The following is a 15,203-nucleotide window of genomic DNA, read 5'->3' on the forward strand; positions in this document are numbered from 1 at the left end:
GGTTTGACAACAGTGAACTGGTGTCGGACAAGGTAGTACGTACGGGAAGCGTTAATTTTCTGTCCCAAGTTTGTATTTTTCATGTCAGCAAGAGTCTGCATTCTGTTCAAGATGACACGTCCAGAAGACTTTACCCACCATGCTGAGAAGGCATGTGTCCCTTTAGTTGTTGCAGTCCCTTTTGCATGTGTCCCTTTAGTTGTTGCAGTCCCTTTTGCATGTGTCCCTTTAGTTGTTGCAGTCCCTTTTGCATGTGTCCCTTTAGTTGTTGCAGTCCCTTTTGTCGCCATTGTTCTTGTACAGGGCATTCTATGTTGGCGTCTCTCATGTCCTGAGTCACTGCACCTACATCACAGCACTGGCAGAGGAGGTCGTGCAGGTGTGTTGCGATGTCAAAAAATTGTTTTGAATTCTTTAGTTGCCTACTTGGTAAAATAATCTAGCTTTTCAGACCGTTATGGTTATATATCAACAATACATTTTAGTTTTATGTGATGTATTATATTACAAAATGCCTATTCCTGGAGACTTGTATATCGCGGCTTTTCTTCAGTCTTGGAACAAAAGAAAGTATCGACTGCCGAGTACTGCGTACAACGAGAATAATTTCATATTAATTCAATGGAAGATAAGGATTTAATCTAAAAAATATTGAGAACGTGAAACGTGTTCTTGGCATTTATATTTGCGGTATGATCCCGAAACTCAAGGTCTTCGCACGACATCCTATCGATCACAGACACTATTCGGGAACTACGGACATCTGGTTAGGTAACCCTTCGTAACAAAATTCTTGTCAGCAAGGCGTAGTGTGTTCCAAGTTTGTGTCCAACCACAGAGATTTATTCTTAAACGGTGGGGAGACTTAGATGTATCAACGCGACCTAGCAAAAGAAGATAAATATATTTTCAGAATAGATAAGTCAATTTGTTATAGTTTGGTTTTTACGAACGCTTACAGGTACAAAATTTCACACGAAAGAATAACCAGAAAAGCCAAGTCAGCTGCACACTCTTTTGCGTTACTTATTCTGCTCCCCTGCCCTCCCCGACGTGGCCCCGTCCCATTGCTTTATTTTGTAACCTTGCCAAAATCAGGGAACATTTACGAAACAGTGGGTAGTTCATCATTTGTTTGGTATAAAATCAAATTACTAACTGGCAGAATGATCACTTGATAACGTTTCTTACTTAGCATGACAAGGGTACCTGGATATTCCCAAGGTTCACGCTATGTAATGACCTCTAGTCCCCCTCCACCCAAATGAAAAAACAACCGATGGTGTATTATCAAATCTGATCACATGTTAATCGTCTTCAATATTACTACAATCTCTTTCTGAATTATATCTTAAACCATTTTCTTTCCAAACGATAAGTCTTGATAGGATAAACCAGCGTCCTTCTAAACGATACGCCTGATAGGAAAAACTGGCTTCCAAACGATATGTCTGATAGGATAAACGGATTCCAAACGACATGTCTGCTAGTGAGAGACGTACTAAATGGAAGAATATGATCGTTACCTGTCAGCAGATAAATTTTCCCTTGTTCCAATGTAACTCCACAAAGTGCGCCATTAAACGGAGTATAAACCGTTTCCAGATCCACGCCGGTGAAATTACCCTAAAATGGATGTGTAGATACTGAGAAACATACAATTAATATATCAAACTTGTTAAATTTAGCGCGGGAAATAAATGTATAAAAACTGTATCGAGGTTCCAATCAACGTGCTAGCATTATTTGTGTGTCGTAATAAAACAAACCTCGAGTACAGAATTCCTCCATTTTGGAAATTATATATTGTTACGACTATAGGTTTTAAACATACTCTTGGCTTTTAAAAGTTACAGAAAGAAGCAAAACAATCAAGTTTATTAAAATCAACAAGTAAATTTAATTCTCTAAGTTACAAAGTGAAAAGTTAGAGGAACATACAGCATTGTATGTTGAAACAGAAATAATCCTAAATGTCCAATCACAAGTAGAAAAATATAGAATATTCCGAATGAATTCCAATAGTGTTGAATATCTTGAAGCATCGCACTTATATCATCCAGAAAAGCCTCTTCACAAATTAGTGTTTTAGTCCAAAGGTCAGTGAGCACTTTGCAATTCTAATGAATAAGTTCTTCTAGAATTATATCTAAACGCAGCTGCAAACTCGGCTCACAGCTTCCCAAGGACTGATATTAAACAAGAATGAATAACTCATTACCAAGACCATAAGATATTAATTTTACTTGACCTACGACTATAATTTTTAATGGAAAAATACAGGTCTTGTACTTAAATTTAAGTAAAGATCTGATTTTCTTCTTGGAATCGTTAGTCAGGTAGACAAAAAGTATATCATAAATTATGGACAAAATGGGCACACACACACAAACACACACACACATACATACACACACACTTCATTCGACTTGTAAAACAGCTTGATTTTGAAGGAAACCTTGGAAATGAGAAAGTTTATACACGTTTTTAATTTGTGTATACATGTTCATCTTACTAAATACATTTAGCATTACATGGCGATACTCCGGCTACCAGATTTTGAAGCCGTTTTCCGCCAATTCTCGAACCGTCAACAGTTACTCGATCCTTTCAGCTCTAATAACTTCAAGTATATAGCTTGCATATCCAGTTATATAGCCGAGTGTTGCGTCCTGTCCTCCAAAGCTTATTCTGGGTACGAGTTCACAGAGGAGTGGTGCTGGTGCACAACAGATAGGCGAGAGGGAAAGTTGCTATCTGCACGGGTTCGATTCCCAATCGAAATGAAATCCAAGTCTAACTTTTTTGCATTATAATCGTTTCATCATTTTCTGGACATTAATCTATCAACATCTCTGACTTGGCGACCAATCACACAAGGACGGACATTTTGGCGACCAATCACACAAGGACAGACATTTTGGCGACCAATCACACAAGGACAGACATTTTCCTTGTATACAATTTAAACGCAGCATAATTTTAGTTCCATTACAGAACCCAGGCAAGCGAATATGAACATTTTAGATTTGTGTTTAAATCAGATTCTCAGACAAAATTGTCTGCAGAGTGTTGCAACTGTAAAAGTACATGCACTCCGACATGAACTACATCTTACTGCAAAAACTAGGTCACTGGCCTATATTTTACATTCCATAGATCTGCGTTTACCTTTAAAATTATCTAATTTCAGATGTCAGACAAAATCGTCTGCAGATGCATTTGAATATTGCTTGCAGAAGAATACAATTCTATACACGTCATTGTAATGATTAACGACATTATTTAGAGCAAAGAGAATATGACCATTCCACACCTGGCGGTTCATTGTTTATATTTCTTCCTTACAATTTGACTGGTTGTCTCATAATCACACAATTCTTTAATGAATGATTACGCCAGCTGAGAAGCGACCCCGTTCAAATTTGATCATGGTACAAAATACATGTTACAAAGGTTTGCGTTGTATTCGCCACAGTTGGCAATTATCGTGGCTCAGTTACGCCGTTCTTTTTCATATCCCAAATTGTACACATCAGTTTGTACCAAAGTGATTTTGTTGAAGCAAAAAAAAAAAAAAAAAAAAAAAAAAAAAAAATCATTGTTTGCACATTATATGTAGAAGTTTCCTCAATATCTGCAAACTATAAATTTAATGTCATTACAATTTTCAAAACCTAACTGTAAAAAAATATAATTTAGCTAAACAGCATCCCAGTTTTACATTTTGGTCATCATTAAGAAAAAGCCCAATCTTTTGCATATTTCATTAACTTTATGAAGTTCAGACTCTGTCATCAATTCATTGCTACATAACCAGACTCTACTTTACAAAGTAAATTTCCTTACCTTTAGAGTTCGTAATTCTCGTCCACCTGTAATGATGTTGTAAACACGGAATGCAAGGGGCGACGACCATGTCTGACTCACCACTTCCGCTTTCACGGCTGCAATATAAAGCCAGCTGTTTCGACAACTCCTATACATGAACCAACATTGTTTCACATTAGGTATCTTAAATAGGATCCGCAGGGCAACACATTTCTCTTGGGTATTTCGAATACTTTGCGATATATCTGGTAGATAATACTCGTACTGCTAAAGTCAGTACAGGAGCTCAAAGAGTGATAAGAGATGACAAAGTTCTACCTATTTAACAAACGTGTGTTTTCTGTATCGTTAGCAACATTAACGCACAACCGAGTTAAAAATTATTACTACGACACAACGGTCTAGGTGGAGAATCGTGCGATGTTACAGGTCGCAAAGGCCGGGCACAAAAACAAGGACTCGCGTGCCATGCTGATCGCATAATAAAAATTATTTCATATGGGCAAGCTAGTTGCATTACAAAAAAGTATTTATAACAGCTAAAATAGACAATTTCATATCGCGTTTTAGATGGAACCGAATTATCTGCATTGTAATTATCGTGTTAAATGTTGACTAACCAAGATGCAACGAGCGTGCATTCTGTATATACACTGGGCATACAGCATACAGCAAACACCACGATGTCGTGTAATAAGGGCTGCTGTATTGGTCTTATTTCAAGTTGACTCTGTGATATGCCTTTCAGTCACTTTACACACATACCTGTAACCTGATGGCTATCAAACCTTTCCATATCGAAACTACAATTGTGGTCTGCACTGATAATAGCGTAGAAAATTCTTAAACATTCCTGAAATAGATACTATGAAATGACTTATTTGCTTGTTTGCATTTCACTTTCTTTTCTTCGCTATTTGTAACGTATGCAGTTCTGTAAAAATTAATCGGCCGAAGTATATACCTTCGGGTATTATCAGTCTTTCGTTCTTTAAACACGTTTAAAGATAACAAGTACCTGACATTAGATAACACTCCTAAATCTAATGTATGCATAAATGGGATATATATTAAATTAGCTTGTATTAGAATTATTGTAGTTGTGGTACGTGTTTCCGCTAGTGTGCAAAAAGGCACTTCCCAAAATCTACGAATGAATGAAATTAAGAAAAGACAAATTTTAACACAGTTGCAAACTGATCAGGTACGTGTTACGACTTTGGGTCCTTAATTACGATGTAGAGAAGTAAAACAAACAAGTTTAGTAAAATCAACAAATAATGTACTTCTCTAAGTTACAAAGTGAAACTCAAAGACATTATTGTAATTTAAACCCAAAGAATCCTAAATGTTTTATCACAACACCAAAATTATACATTGTTCCAAATTAAATCCAGCAGTATTGAATGTCCCATGCACCACAATGATAAAATCTAGCAAGTCTTCGAGGTTTCAATACACCCAAAGTAGTGTTTTAGCCCAAGACGTCAATGAACACTAATTCCAATGAATTTAAATAAATCCTACCAAATTAAATCTGAACACAACTGCACAGGGCCGGCTCCAGACTATCTGGCGCCCTAGGCAAGGTTAGATTCTGGAGCCACCCCCACCCCACCCCCGGAAAATATCAATTTCAAAATTTATAAACAGCCTTGTGTTTCTGTCAGACTGAATCTACCCGATTGTTTGTCCCTGTATGAAATTAACCAGGATAAAAAAACGACCCTCAATAAAACTGAAATTTAATTATTTATTTTTCAAAACTGTTGCTGATTTGGAGAAATGCGCCCCCTGAAATCAGCGCCCAAGGCGGCTGCCTACTTTGCCTATATGGTAGCGCCGGCCCTGCAACTGCATAACCTAATCTTAAAACAGTAGTCAGGCAAATGTTTACAAAACCTCTCATCAGATTTCACTTGACCTGCGTCGCAATAGAATATTCAGGAAAACTAATCATTTTTATGGAAAATTCCAATAAGCAATGAACACAAATTGATCAACTTTTATGTACATTTCCAGCTGTTGGATAATCTGCTAATATATGAGAGAAAAAAGTAAACAGAAGCGCTTGTGTCAAGACTTTAGGTACTAAAACTCGGTAACCCGCTCAATTGCAGACCCACCACTCCCCTTGCTCAGGTTGGGGGGTCACCGCGTGCACAGTACACTTATGTGACAATGAAATAAATAGGAATGTATTTAATGCATTTACTATAAATAACACTTACCAAAGTCGGCCTTGCAGTAAGAGAAATGTTCATCTAACGGAGCACAAGAACATGCGCGTGCATCCTGAACGAATAATATTACGCAGAAATGAGCCAGAACTAAAACCGTTCCAGCGGACGTCATCGTCTTGGTCTCGAGATGCTGCACGAATGAACAGTATCTTCTGCCCATGAAAATATATACACTCGAGAAGTAGTATAGGTGTAGTTAATCCTAGCGCAATCGTTATTTCATTGTTTTGGACCAATTTTTCGAATTTCATAAGTGTGCGACCAAATTGTATTACACAAACATGGTATTTAGTCGTTAAATACTAAAAAAATACTCGTAACCAGAAAATGAAAAACAGTCAAATCCATTGTAAGCACTTAAGAACTCGTCATATCTATACAACATTATTCACATGCCAACATCTTATTAAGATACTGACTGTGTTTTCAGAGGAGACAAGTGAGTGTGGAAAAAGGATAGCATTAATACCAGTCCAACAGCTGGCTAGAAATCTGATGGCAGGATTTACGAGGAAAATAAAGAATGCGTGTGCTAAAAAGCACAACATTAATACCAGGTCCAAGAAACGGCTAGAAAAGCATAACATTGATAAGAGATTCAACAACTGTCTAAACGTCTGACGGAAGGATTTGCAAACAAAATATAGAATGCATGTGCCAAAAAGCATAACATTATTGCCAGATCCAATAACTCGCTAGATATTCGATGTTAGGGTTTAAAAAAAGAAGTATATAATGCGCGTGGTGAAAATCATAAAATGATTGTCAGATTCAACATGTACGTCAGAAATTTGATGGTATAATTTACAAACACTCGTATCAGGCAACAAACCGGAACCAATTTAATGATCTTTAGTTTACTCAATGCAAGTCAACTGGCAGATTTAGCTGGAGTAGCACATCAAAGTTTTCTTTATAGGGCGGTTCTATCTGCAATCCCAAAAATTGGAAAGCAACATGCTATTGAAGAAAATGAAAGTAGTATCGAATACTAAATGATTTTGAATGTTTAAGATGTTTCCCTTTTATTCATTACTATTTTTTAAAAAAATAACAAGTTAGCACCATTTCTGGAATACAGTTATATCGGTAAGTCATTATTTACTGACGCTCTTACTTTTGACTAATGTTAAAACTTCCTCTTTCACGGAATTATGATCATAACATAAAATTCGTGCTTTCACGCAGGTCTATCTGTGGCACCACTTTTCAAGAGTCTATTCTGATGCCAAGTGCCTTTCGATTACGCTTAAATGTATCTTTATAGCGTAGATGGGGTCTTCCAATACATTTTTCTCTGTTTACAGCTCAATATATGACGTTATCTGGATGCGTATATTCCAAAGAAGTGTGTACATACTTGTGGTCCCAGCTCTGTGAAGCACTGTGCTGTTGGGAACGTGGTCTCTCCATGAAATGTTAAGGATACGTCTAAAAAGATTACATGTATCGAGTTACACAGTCACCAGCACACTTGTCTACCAGTCACACTGGTCAATCACACAGTCAGTATTCCAGGTTGGTCAATCAAGCAATCAGCGCCCACCAATCTCGGTCAGCAACGCCGGATCACCAGCTACTCGACCAGCAACACAATTTACACAGCTCTACGGCTGCTATAGTTCAGCTTCACAGCTGCTATGGTCATGTTCTTTGGTTAGCTCTGCAGCTGAAATCACTATGAATCATTCACCATTTGTCCTTGTACTGTGTAAGGTCGGTTATTTGTATTTTCATTATTCGTGCGAATTATGTTAATTGATCCAATATTTGGATATTATATGTACGTATTGATCATAATTCTTTTCTCTTTCAAGTCATTCGTCATTAAACATTGTATTTGTATCACCATCAAAAGTGTTCTGTTTTAAATCCGAAATCCAACCCGGTTATCTTGTTACAGCTTTTAAACCTTTCCTGACATAGGGCGAAAACTCAAGTCCAAATGAAATGCATTAGGGTCTTCCAATTTGAAGACGACACAACAGTCAGAACCCACTTAAATGAGGATCTCTAACGACTCCTGGATTGTTTTGCAGACGCATGTAGGCACTTCGGGCTCACCATTAGCCGAAGAAAGACTCAGGTGATGGGACAATGTGTGGATGATACTCCATCAGTCAGCATTCAGGATTTTGAGCTGCAGGTAGTTCACGAATTCGTGTATTTGGGGTCAGTAATCACAATCTTTCCCTCGATAGAGAACTTAATAGATCCATCTAGAAGGCTGTCACCACACTCTTCAGGCTAACAAAATGAGTATGAGCCAATAGAAGCTTACGGAACACACCAATGTCAAAGTAAAACAAAGCTTGTGTGGTGAGCACACTCCTATATGGGAGTGAATCTTGAACTTTTGTATACACAAGAAGAAAGTTTAATGCACTCCACATGCGCTGTATTAGACGTATCCTTAACATTTCATGGAGAGACCACGTTCCCAACAGCACAGTGCTTCACAGAGCTGGGACCACAAGTACGTACACCCTTCTTAAGAATATACGCTTCCGTTGGTTGGGGCACCTGTCCAGACTGGAGGATAGCCGTAATCCAGATAACGTCATAAGTTGAGCTGTAAACAGAGAAACATTTATTGGAAGACCCCAAATATACATTCAAGCATAATCGAAAGGCACTTGGCATCAGAATAGACTCTTGAAAAGTGGTTGCCTCAGACAGACCTGCGTGGCAACACGAATTTTATGTTATGATCATCATTATGTGAAAGAGCAAGTTTTAACATCAGTCAAAAGTAAGAGCGTCAGTAGATAATGACTTACCAATGTAATTATATTCCAGAAATTGTGGTAACTTGTTATTTTTTTAAAATAGTAATAAAAAAAAAGGAAACATCTTAAACATTCAAAATCATTTAGTATTCGATATTAATTTAATTTTTTTTCAATAGTATGTTGCTGTACAACATTTTGGGATTGCAGATAGAACCGCCCTATAAACAAAACTTTGATGTGCTACTCAGCTAAATCTGCCAGGTGACTTCCATTGAGTAAACTAAAGATCATTAAATTGGTTCCGGTTTGTTGCCTGATACGAGTGTTTGTAAACTCTACGATGGAATTTCTGACGTATATGTTGAATCTGACAATCATTTTATGATTTTCAACACTCGCATTATATACTCTTTATACCTAACATCGAATATCTAGGAGTTATTGGATCTGGCAATAGTGTTATGCTTTTTGGCACATGCATTCTATATTTTGTTTGTAAATCCTTCCGTCAGACGTTTAGACAGTTGTTGAATCTCTTATCAATGTTATGCTTTTCTAGCCGTTTCTTGGACCTGGTATTAATGTTGTGCTTTTTAGCACACGCATGCTATATTTTCCTCGTAAATCCTGCCATCAGATTTCTAGCCAGCTGTTGGACTGGTATTAATGCTATCCTTTTTCCACACTCACTTGTCTCCTCTGAAAACATAGTCAGTATCTTAATAAGATGTTGGCATGTGAATAATGTTGTATAGATATGACGAGTTCTTAAGTGCTTACAATGGATTTGACTGTTTTTCATTTTCTGGTTACGAGTATTTTTTAGTATTTAATGACTAAATATCATGTTTGTGTAATATAATTTGGTCGCACACTTATGAAATTCGAAAAATTGGTCCGAAACAATGAAATAACGATTGCGCTAGGATTAACTAAACCTGTACTACATCTCGCGTGTATATATTTCCATGGGCAGAAGATACTGTTCATTCGTGCAGCATTTCGAGACCAAGACGATGACGTGCGCTGGAACGGTTTTAATTCTGGCTCATTTCTGCGTAATCTTATTTGTTCAGGATGCACGCGCATGTTCTTGTGCTCCATTACATAAACATCCCTCTTACTACAAGGCCGACTTTGGTAAGTGTTATTAATAGTAAATGCATTAAATACAGTCATATTTATTTCATTGTCACATAAGTGTACTGTGCACGCGGTAACCAGACAAACTGAGCAAAATTAGTGGTGGGTCTGGAATTGAGCGCGTTACCGAGTTTCAGTATTGCAAAGTCTTGACACCAGGGCTTCTGTTTCCTTTTTTTTTTCCTCTAAGATATTATCAGATTACCCAACAGCTGGAAATGCACATAAAACTTGATCAATTCGAGTTAAATGCATATTGGAATTTTCCATAGAAATGATTAGTTTTCCTGAATATTCTACTGCAACGCAGGTCAAGTGAAATCTGATGAGAGATTCTGTAAACATTTGCCTGACTCCTGTTTTAAGGTTAGGTTATGCCGTTGTGTTCAGATTTAGTTTGGTAGGATATAGTTAAATTCATTGGAATTGCAGTGTTCATTGACGTATTGGGCTAAAACACTACTTTAGGTGTATTGAAACCTCGAATACATACAGGATTTTATCACTGTGGTGCATGGGACATTTAATACTACTGGGTTTCATTTGGAACAATGTATAATTTTGGTGTTGTGACAAAACATTTAGGAGTATTTGGGTTTAAATTCACAATAATGTCTTTGGTTTTCACTTTGTAACTTAGCGAACTACATCATTTGTTGATGTTACCAAACTTGTTTGTTTTACTTCTCTCTACATCGTAATTAAGGACCCAAAGTCGTAACACGTACCTGATCAGTTTGAAACTGTGTTAAAATTTGTCTTGTTTTAATCTGAATCATTTGTCGTTTTCCGGAAGTGCCTTTTTGCACACTAGCGGAAACACGTAGCCTATTGTGTGCTGAAAAATGACGTTAAACCCCATAACAACGTACCGCAGCTACAATAATTCTAATACTTACAAGCTAATTTAATATATATCCCATTTATGCATACATTAGATTTAGGAGTGTTATCTAATGTCAGGTACTTGTTATCTTTAAACGTGTTTAAAGAACAAAAGACTGATAATACCCGAAGGTATATACTTCGGCGGATTAATTTTTACAGAACTGCATACGTTAAAGATAGCGAAGAAAAGAAAGTGAAATGCAAACAAGCAAATAAGTCATTTCATAGTATCTATTTCAGGAATGTTTAAGAATTTTCTACGCTATTATCAGTGCAGACCACAACTGTATTTCTGATATGGAAAATTTTTATAGCCATCAGGTTACAGGTATGTGTATAAAGTGACTGAAAGATATAGCAAGGGGTCAACATGAAATATGACCAATACAGCAGCCCTTATTACACGACATCGTGGTGTTTGCTGTATGCCCAATGTATATACAGAATGGACGCTCGTTGGATCTTGGTTAGTCAACATTTGACACGATAATTACAATGTAGATAACTCGGTTCCATCTCGAGTGTTCATCGATCTATTGCACGTAAAACGCTATGTCAAATTGTCTATTTTAGCTGTTATAAATACTTTCTCCGCAAAATAAATTGTACTTTTACATTACACACACACACGCGCGGTCGTAGAGAGCTATAAATAGAATTGTCTATATGATTTGGAATAATACAGAACAGAATGGTCAGACCATTCTCAAATAAAGTTACCCACTCAAGTGCTGACTCATGCAAAATGTAGCTTTTCATCATGAAGCTTAACGAGCTCCGGAAGCAAACACTGGAAAAATGTATTAATTTTCTGCTGGTCAACAATGCACTCAGATAAATTCCTTATGGAGAATATTTTTCAGACGGATATTATGAAACATAAGTTCTCTGTGATATGACTATAAATATTTGATAAAGGCGATGAGTGGAACAGAGGTCTGCACCGTATCTTCCAGTCCTAAATCAAGTGGCTTGACATGTTCTCCTCGTGAATTTAAAGTTCATACATCCTCCTGACTGTGACAATTATCGCTATTAAAATAACTGGCTTAAGTGTCATCACAAATTTACTACCATACATACAGTCACAGGATGTTTAGGGACTACCTACTATCTAATTGGGTAGGGGTGGCATATGGGATTTTCTTTGGAGGATAATCTTTCTTTTTTTCTTTTCCTGAACATAATTTTTTTTCTTCAAATAATATATTGGCTATAATAGTTTTTTTTTTGTCGTGTAAATCGCAGCTAAAATATTTCTTTCAAACTAATCGAGACCTAGAATTTCTTTCCTTCAAAATATATCTTTGGCCCTTCTCAGAAAATTACATGATTGGTCCCTTATATTCCTGACTTGATCATCAATGTGCATAGGGCAAATACATGAACATATACCTTGTTGTCACCATAATTTGTAGAAGAAAAGACTGCTTTACAAAAGCTGTGGGGGTGTTGCAAATCTCTATTTTATAGATGTCACTGGTGAAATGGAGGGCCATCTTCCCCTAACAATGCATGTTCACAACCTAATACCAGTTCTACATTAAAGTTATGTAATGTTTATAAACATGATGGATGTGATGTTCTTAACTTTTTGGACCAAATAACATGACAGTTTCATGTCTGTCATCTATCCTGCAACTTAACACAAATCATGGGGTCTAAATGGTTTTATTGTGTATGAATCACTCCAAACAGTCATTCCATTTCATAATGTCAAACAAATTAATGACGCTGTGCTGAATGTAATCAGATTTATTGTAGATATTAATAAATAGTTTACAAATAAAGGGGACACTTCCTCTTGAAGTACCCCTGCCAGAGCCTCTTAACAGAAACTGTCATGTGATAATCACGTGACAAATCCAACTTGTAGGGTACACATTTAAGAGAAAAGGACCTTTTCTTCTGCACAGCATTCTTGTTGTTGTTGAAATGATCGCAGTTACAAGTCTGTACATACAATTATTCAAGAACTTCTGATTTTCAATTCTTTAACCTGTTAAATCTGCACCTAAAATATTCCAAAACAATCACCTGTCCACCCAAGGCTACGTCTTGGTCGTCAGTTAAGAAAAAGACAATATTTGGTCTTTGAGCATTTGCACCGGACCCATTTAAAACCATGCAAAGAAATATCAACAACAACTCCAGATGATGTACTACTTGAAGTTTTGGTCCCCGCTCAAAACTCTTCTTTTTGTCAAAAACACGACGGACCTATTTGAAGAGTTTCGTTTCACTCTGCAGACTGGAAGTCAATACAGAGTTAACTCCCCTAGCCAACCTCCCGAAAAAATATTGAATCTCTTCCAATCGAGATGGAGATACCCTTTAATTGGTTGATAACGAATATATTTAATCAGGCGATAACCATGTTTCTTCTAATTATATATAATGAAACAATTATTGAATATGATAAGCAACAGTATTTATAGTTATTCAGTACGAAGTATTGCTACATTAGTACTCATTTAGCACTATCTAGTGCAGGGGTGGGCAACTACGACTCGGGCCCGCTAAGGGTTTTCATGCGGCCTAGGAACAAGTCATCATTAGCACTGACTCTGTTTATGTTACTCTGTTTATCAAATGTGCTTCTTTTAAAGTATAAGTTTAAGTTTTCAAATATTAACAACATATTAACAACTGAAAATTAATTAGATGTTATTTAGAAAAACCTTTTGTTTTTGCTATTTCAAATATTAATTATTTTACTTAATGAACTATGCGGCCCGCAAAGTGTAAATTTGTGTATGCGGCACTTGTACTGGAACGTTTGCCCACCTCTGATCTAGTGAGAGATTACAAATCTGAGTTACACTTTTGTTAGAGTTGATTCCTGAAACGTATACACTGATCAGTTTTCTTCATCCTGCCCCGCCAGACCAAGTTGTTCTCCGCCTTTTTTTAAATCTTTATTTTTTTTATATATTTTTTTAAAAATTCTTCTGACATTACTGATAGCGGAGAGGCTGACTTTCAAAGTGCCACATTTAATGATCGAAAACCCACCCCACCCTATGCAGTGGCGGATCCAGAAATGTTTGGGGGTGGGGTGGAGGTGGGGTGCGTAAACGGGCAGGTGAGGGTTCTATGGGATGGAACCCTTCATGAAGGCCCAGTTGCGAATCCCACGGAAGCACCTGCAATTTAAGCGTTTCCATGTCAAACGTTGAACCATCTAACTCTTAAGAAAACTTAGTCGAAAATTCGTGCCCTATGTTTCGCCAATTTCTTCTTTTTGGGGGTGGGGGGACTGCGTCGTCCCTATTATTACTTGCATTATCTTGTCAGTTTGGTTCACACCGTAATGTCAAGGGCAATTCAAAGTCAAAGCGTCGGTCTGTAATTGGGCTGACAAAACCTGGCTGGACTAAAATAAGGACACAAGTTCTTCAGCGGAGCCCCCATACCATATTTAAACAGGCACCCACTGCCCCTCGCCATCTTCCCCACAATCGAAATCGATTTATCAATTATTATTCTCCTTCTGATTACGAAATCAACTTCTGCGAAACTTAAGATTTTGTTGTGCAATGTGCATTCTTGTACATATATGTATGTATGTACGTATGTATGTATGTATGTATGTATGTATGTATGTGCATTGTTGTTAGTTTTATTATTTATTTTGTTTCCTTATATGCCATGGGGAATTATATGTTGGACATGACCTTGTCCAAAAATGAAGTTCATTTTCTACTTGACCTGAATAATGGAGTTTTTTTAATTACGTAAACACCCGATACATAGCAGATAGTTTCCTATGCGTATGGTTTAACTATTATTATTGTTATTATTATTATTATTATTATTATCTTGGCATGAGTCCAGGGCATTGTGTTTACCACATTTACATTCTAATTATAACATAGGTTTTATTTTGTGAACATTAGGAATTTCTAGAACGTTTTTTTCCATTCGATAATATATTTATTTAAAAATGCTAATTGTGACCCTAAGTCGAGTAGAGGACTACATTGTCTTGTTTATCTAGAAATTATTCATTTGTTGTTTAAGATCTTAGCAGAGTCAATTGTACAATTGTTGTGTCCAGCAGTTAATTTGGGCTGGTTTATGTACATTGTACAAATATTTCGAAATAGTGAGTTCGGTTCATCCTAGGCCGCACGTGCGAAGTGCTTTCGATGGGAAGAACCGAAAACTTACAGCGCACAGACAGTGCATTGCGGCATCGTCTATGTGTAAATACCTCACGGAACGTCTTGTCAGTGAGCTGTCTACTTAAAGACTTGCATGACCCGGCATGAATATGGACTATGATTCAGACAATGGATACAAGGGGAAATAAAAATATAAAACGGAATACTACAAGAGAAAATCCCCTGGTTTTCACCGAGAC

The 15,203-nt window shown here is 36.9% G+C and overlaps 2 protein-coding genes across 2 annotated transcripts in view; one reads left to right on the forward strand and one right to left on the reverse strand.

The window, feature by feature from the left end:
* Positions 1-617: 617 nt before the first annotated feature.
* On the reverse strand, positions 618-6,232 carry LOC149784889 (metalloproteinase inhibitor 2-like). The gene is made up of 4 exons (XM_089978468.1): positions 6,063-6,232; positions 3,850-3,947; positions 1,527-1,626; positions 618-884 (listed from the first exon to the last, which is right to left on the reverse strand). Exons 1-4 carry the CDS (start codon positions 6,184-6,186, stop codon positions 754-756), a joined length of 453 nt encoding a protein of 150 aa, XP_089834594.1. The 5' UTR covers positions 6,187-6,232; the 3' UTR covers positions 618-753.
* Positions 6,233-9,838: 3,606 nt separating this feature from the next.
* Positions 9,839-15,203, forward strand: part of LOC149784890 (N-acetylglucosamine-6-sulfatase-like) — an 89,455-nt gene continuing 84,090 nt past the window's right edge. Inside the window, exon 1 of the mRNA XM_089978471.1 lies at positions 9,839-9,946. Coding sequence (XP_089834597.1) covers positions 9,884-9,946 — 63 coding nt within the window. The 5' untranslated portion in view covers positions 9,839-9,883. The remainder of the gene's footprint in view (positions 9,947-15,203) is intronic.

The sequence above is a fragment of the Sinohyriopsis cumingii genome, chromosome 13 (genome assembly GCF_028554795.1).
Source record: "Sinohyriopsis cumingii isolate HCF-2022 chromosome 13, ASM2855479v2, whole genome shotgun sequence".
NCBI classification, from domain to species: Eukaryota; Metazoa; Mollusca; class Bivalvia; order Unionida; family Unionidae; genus Sinohyriopsis; species Sinohyriopsis cumingii.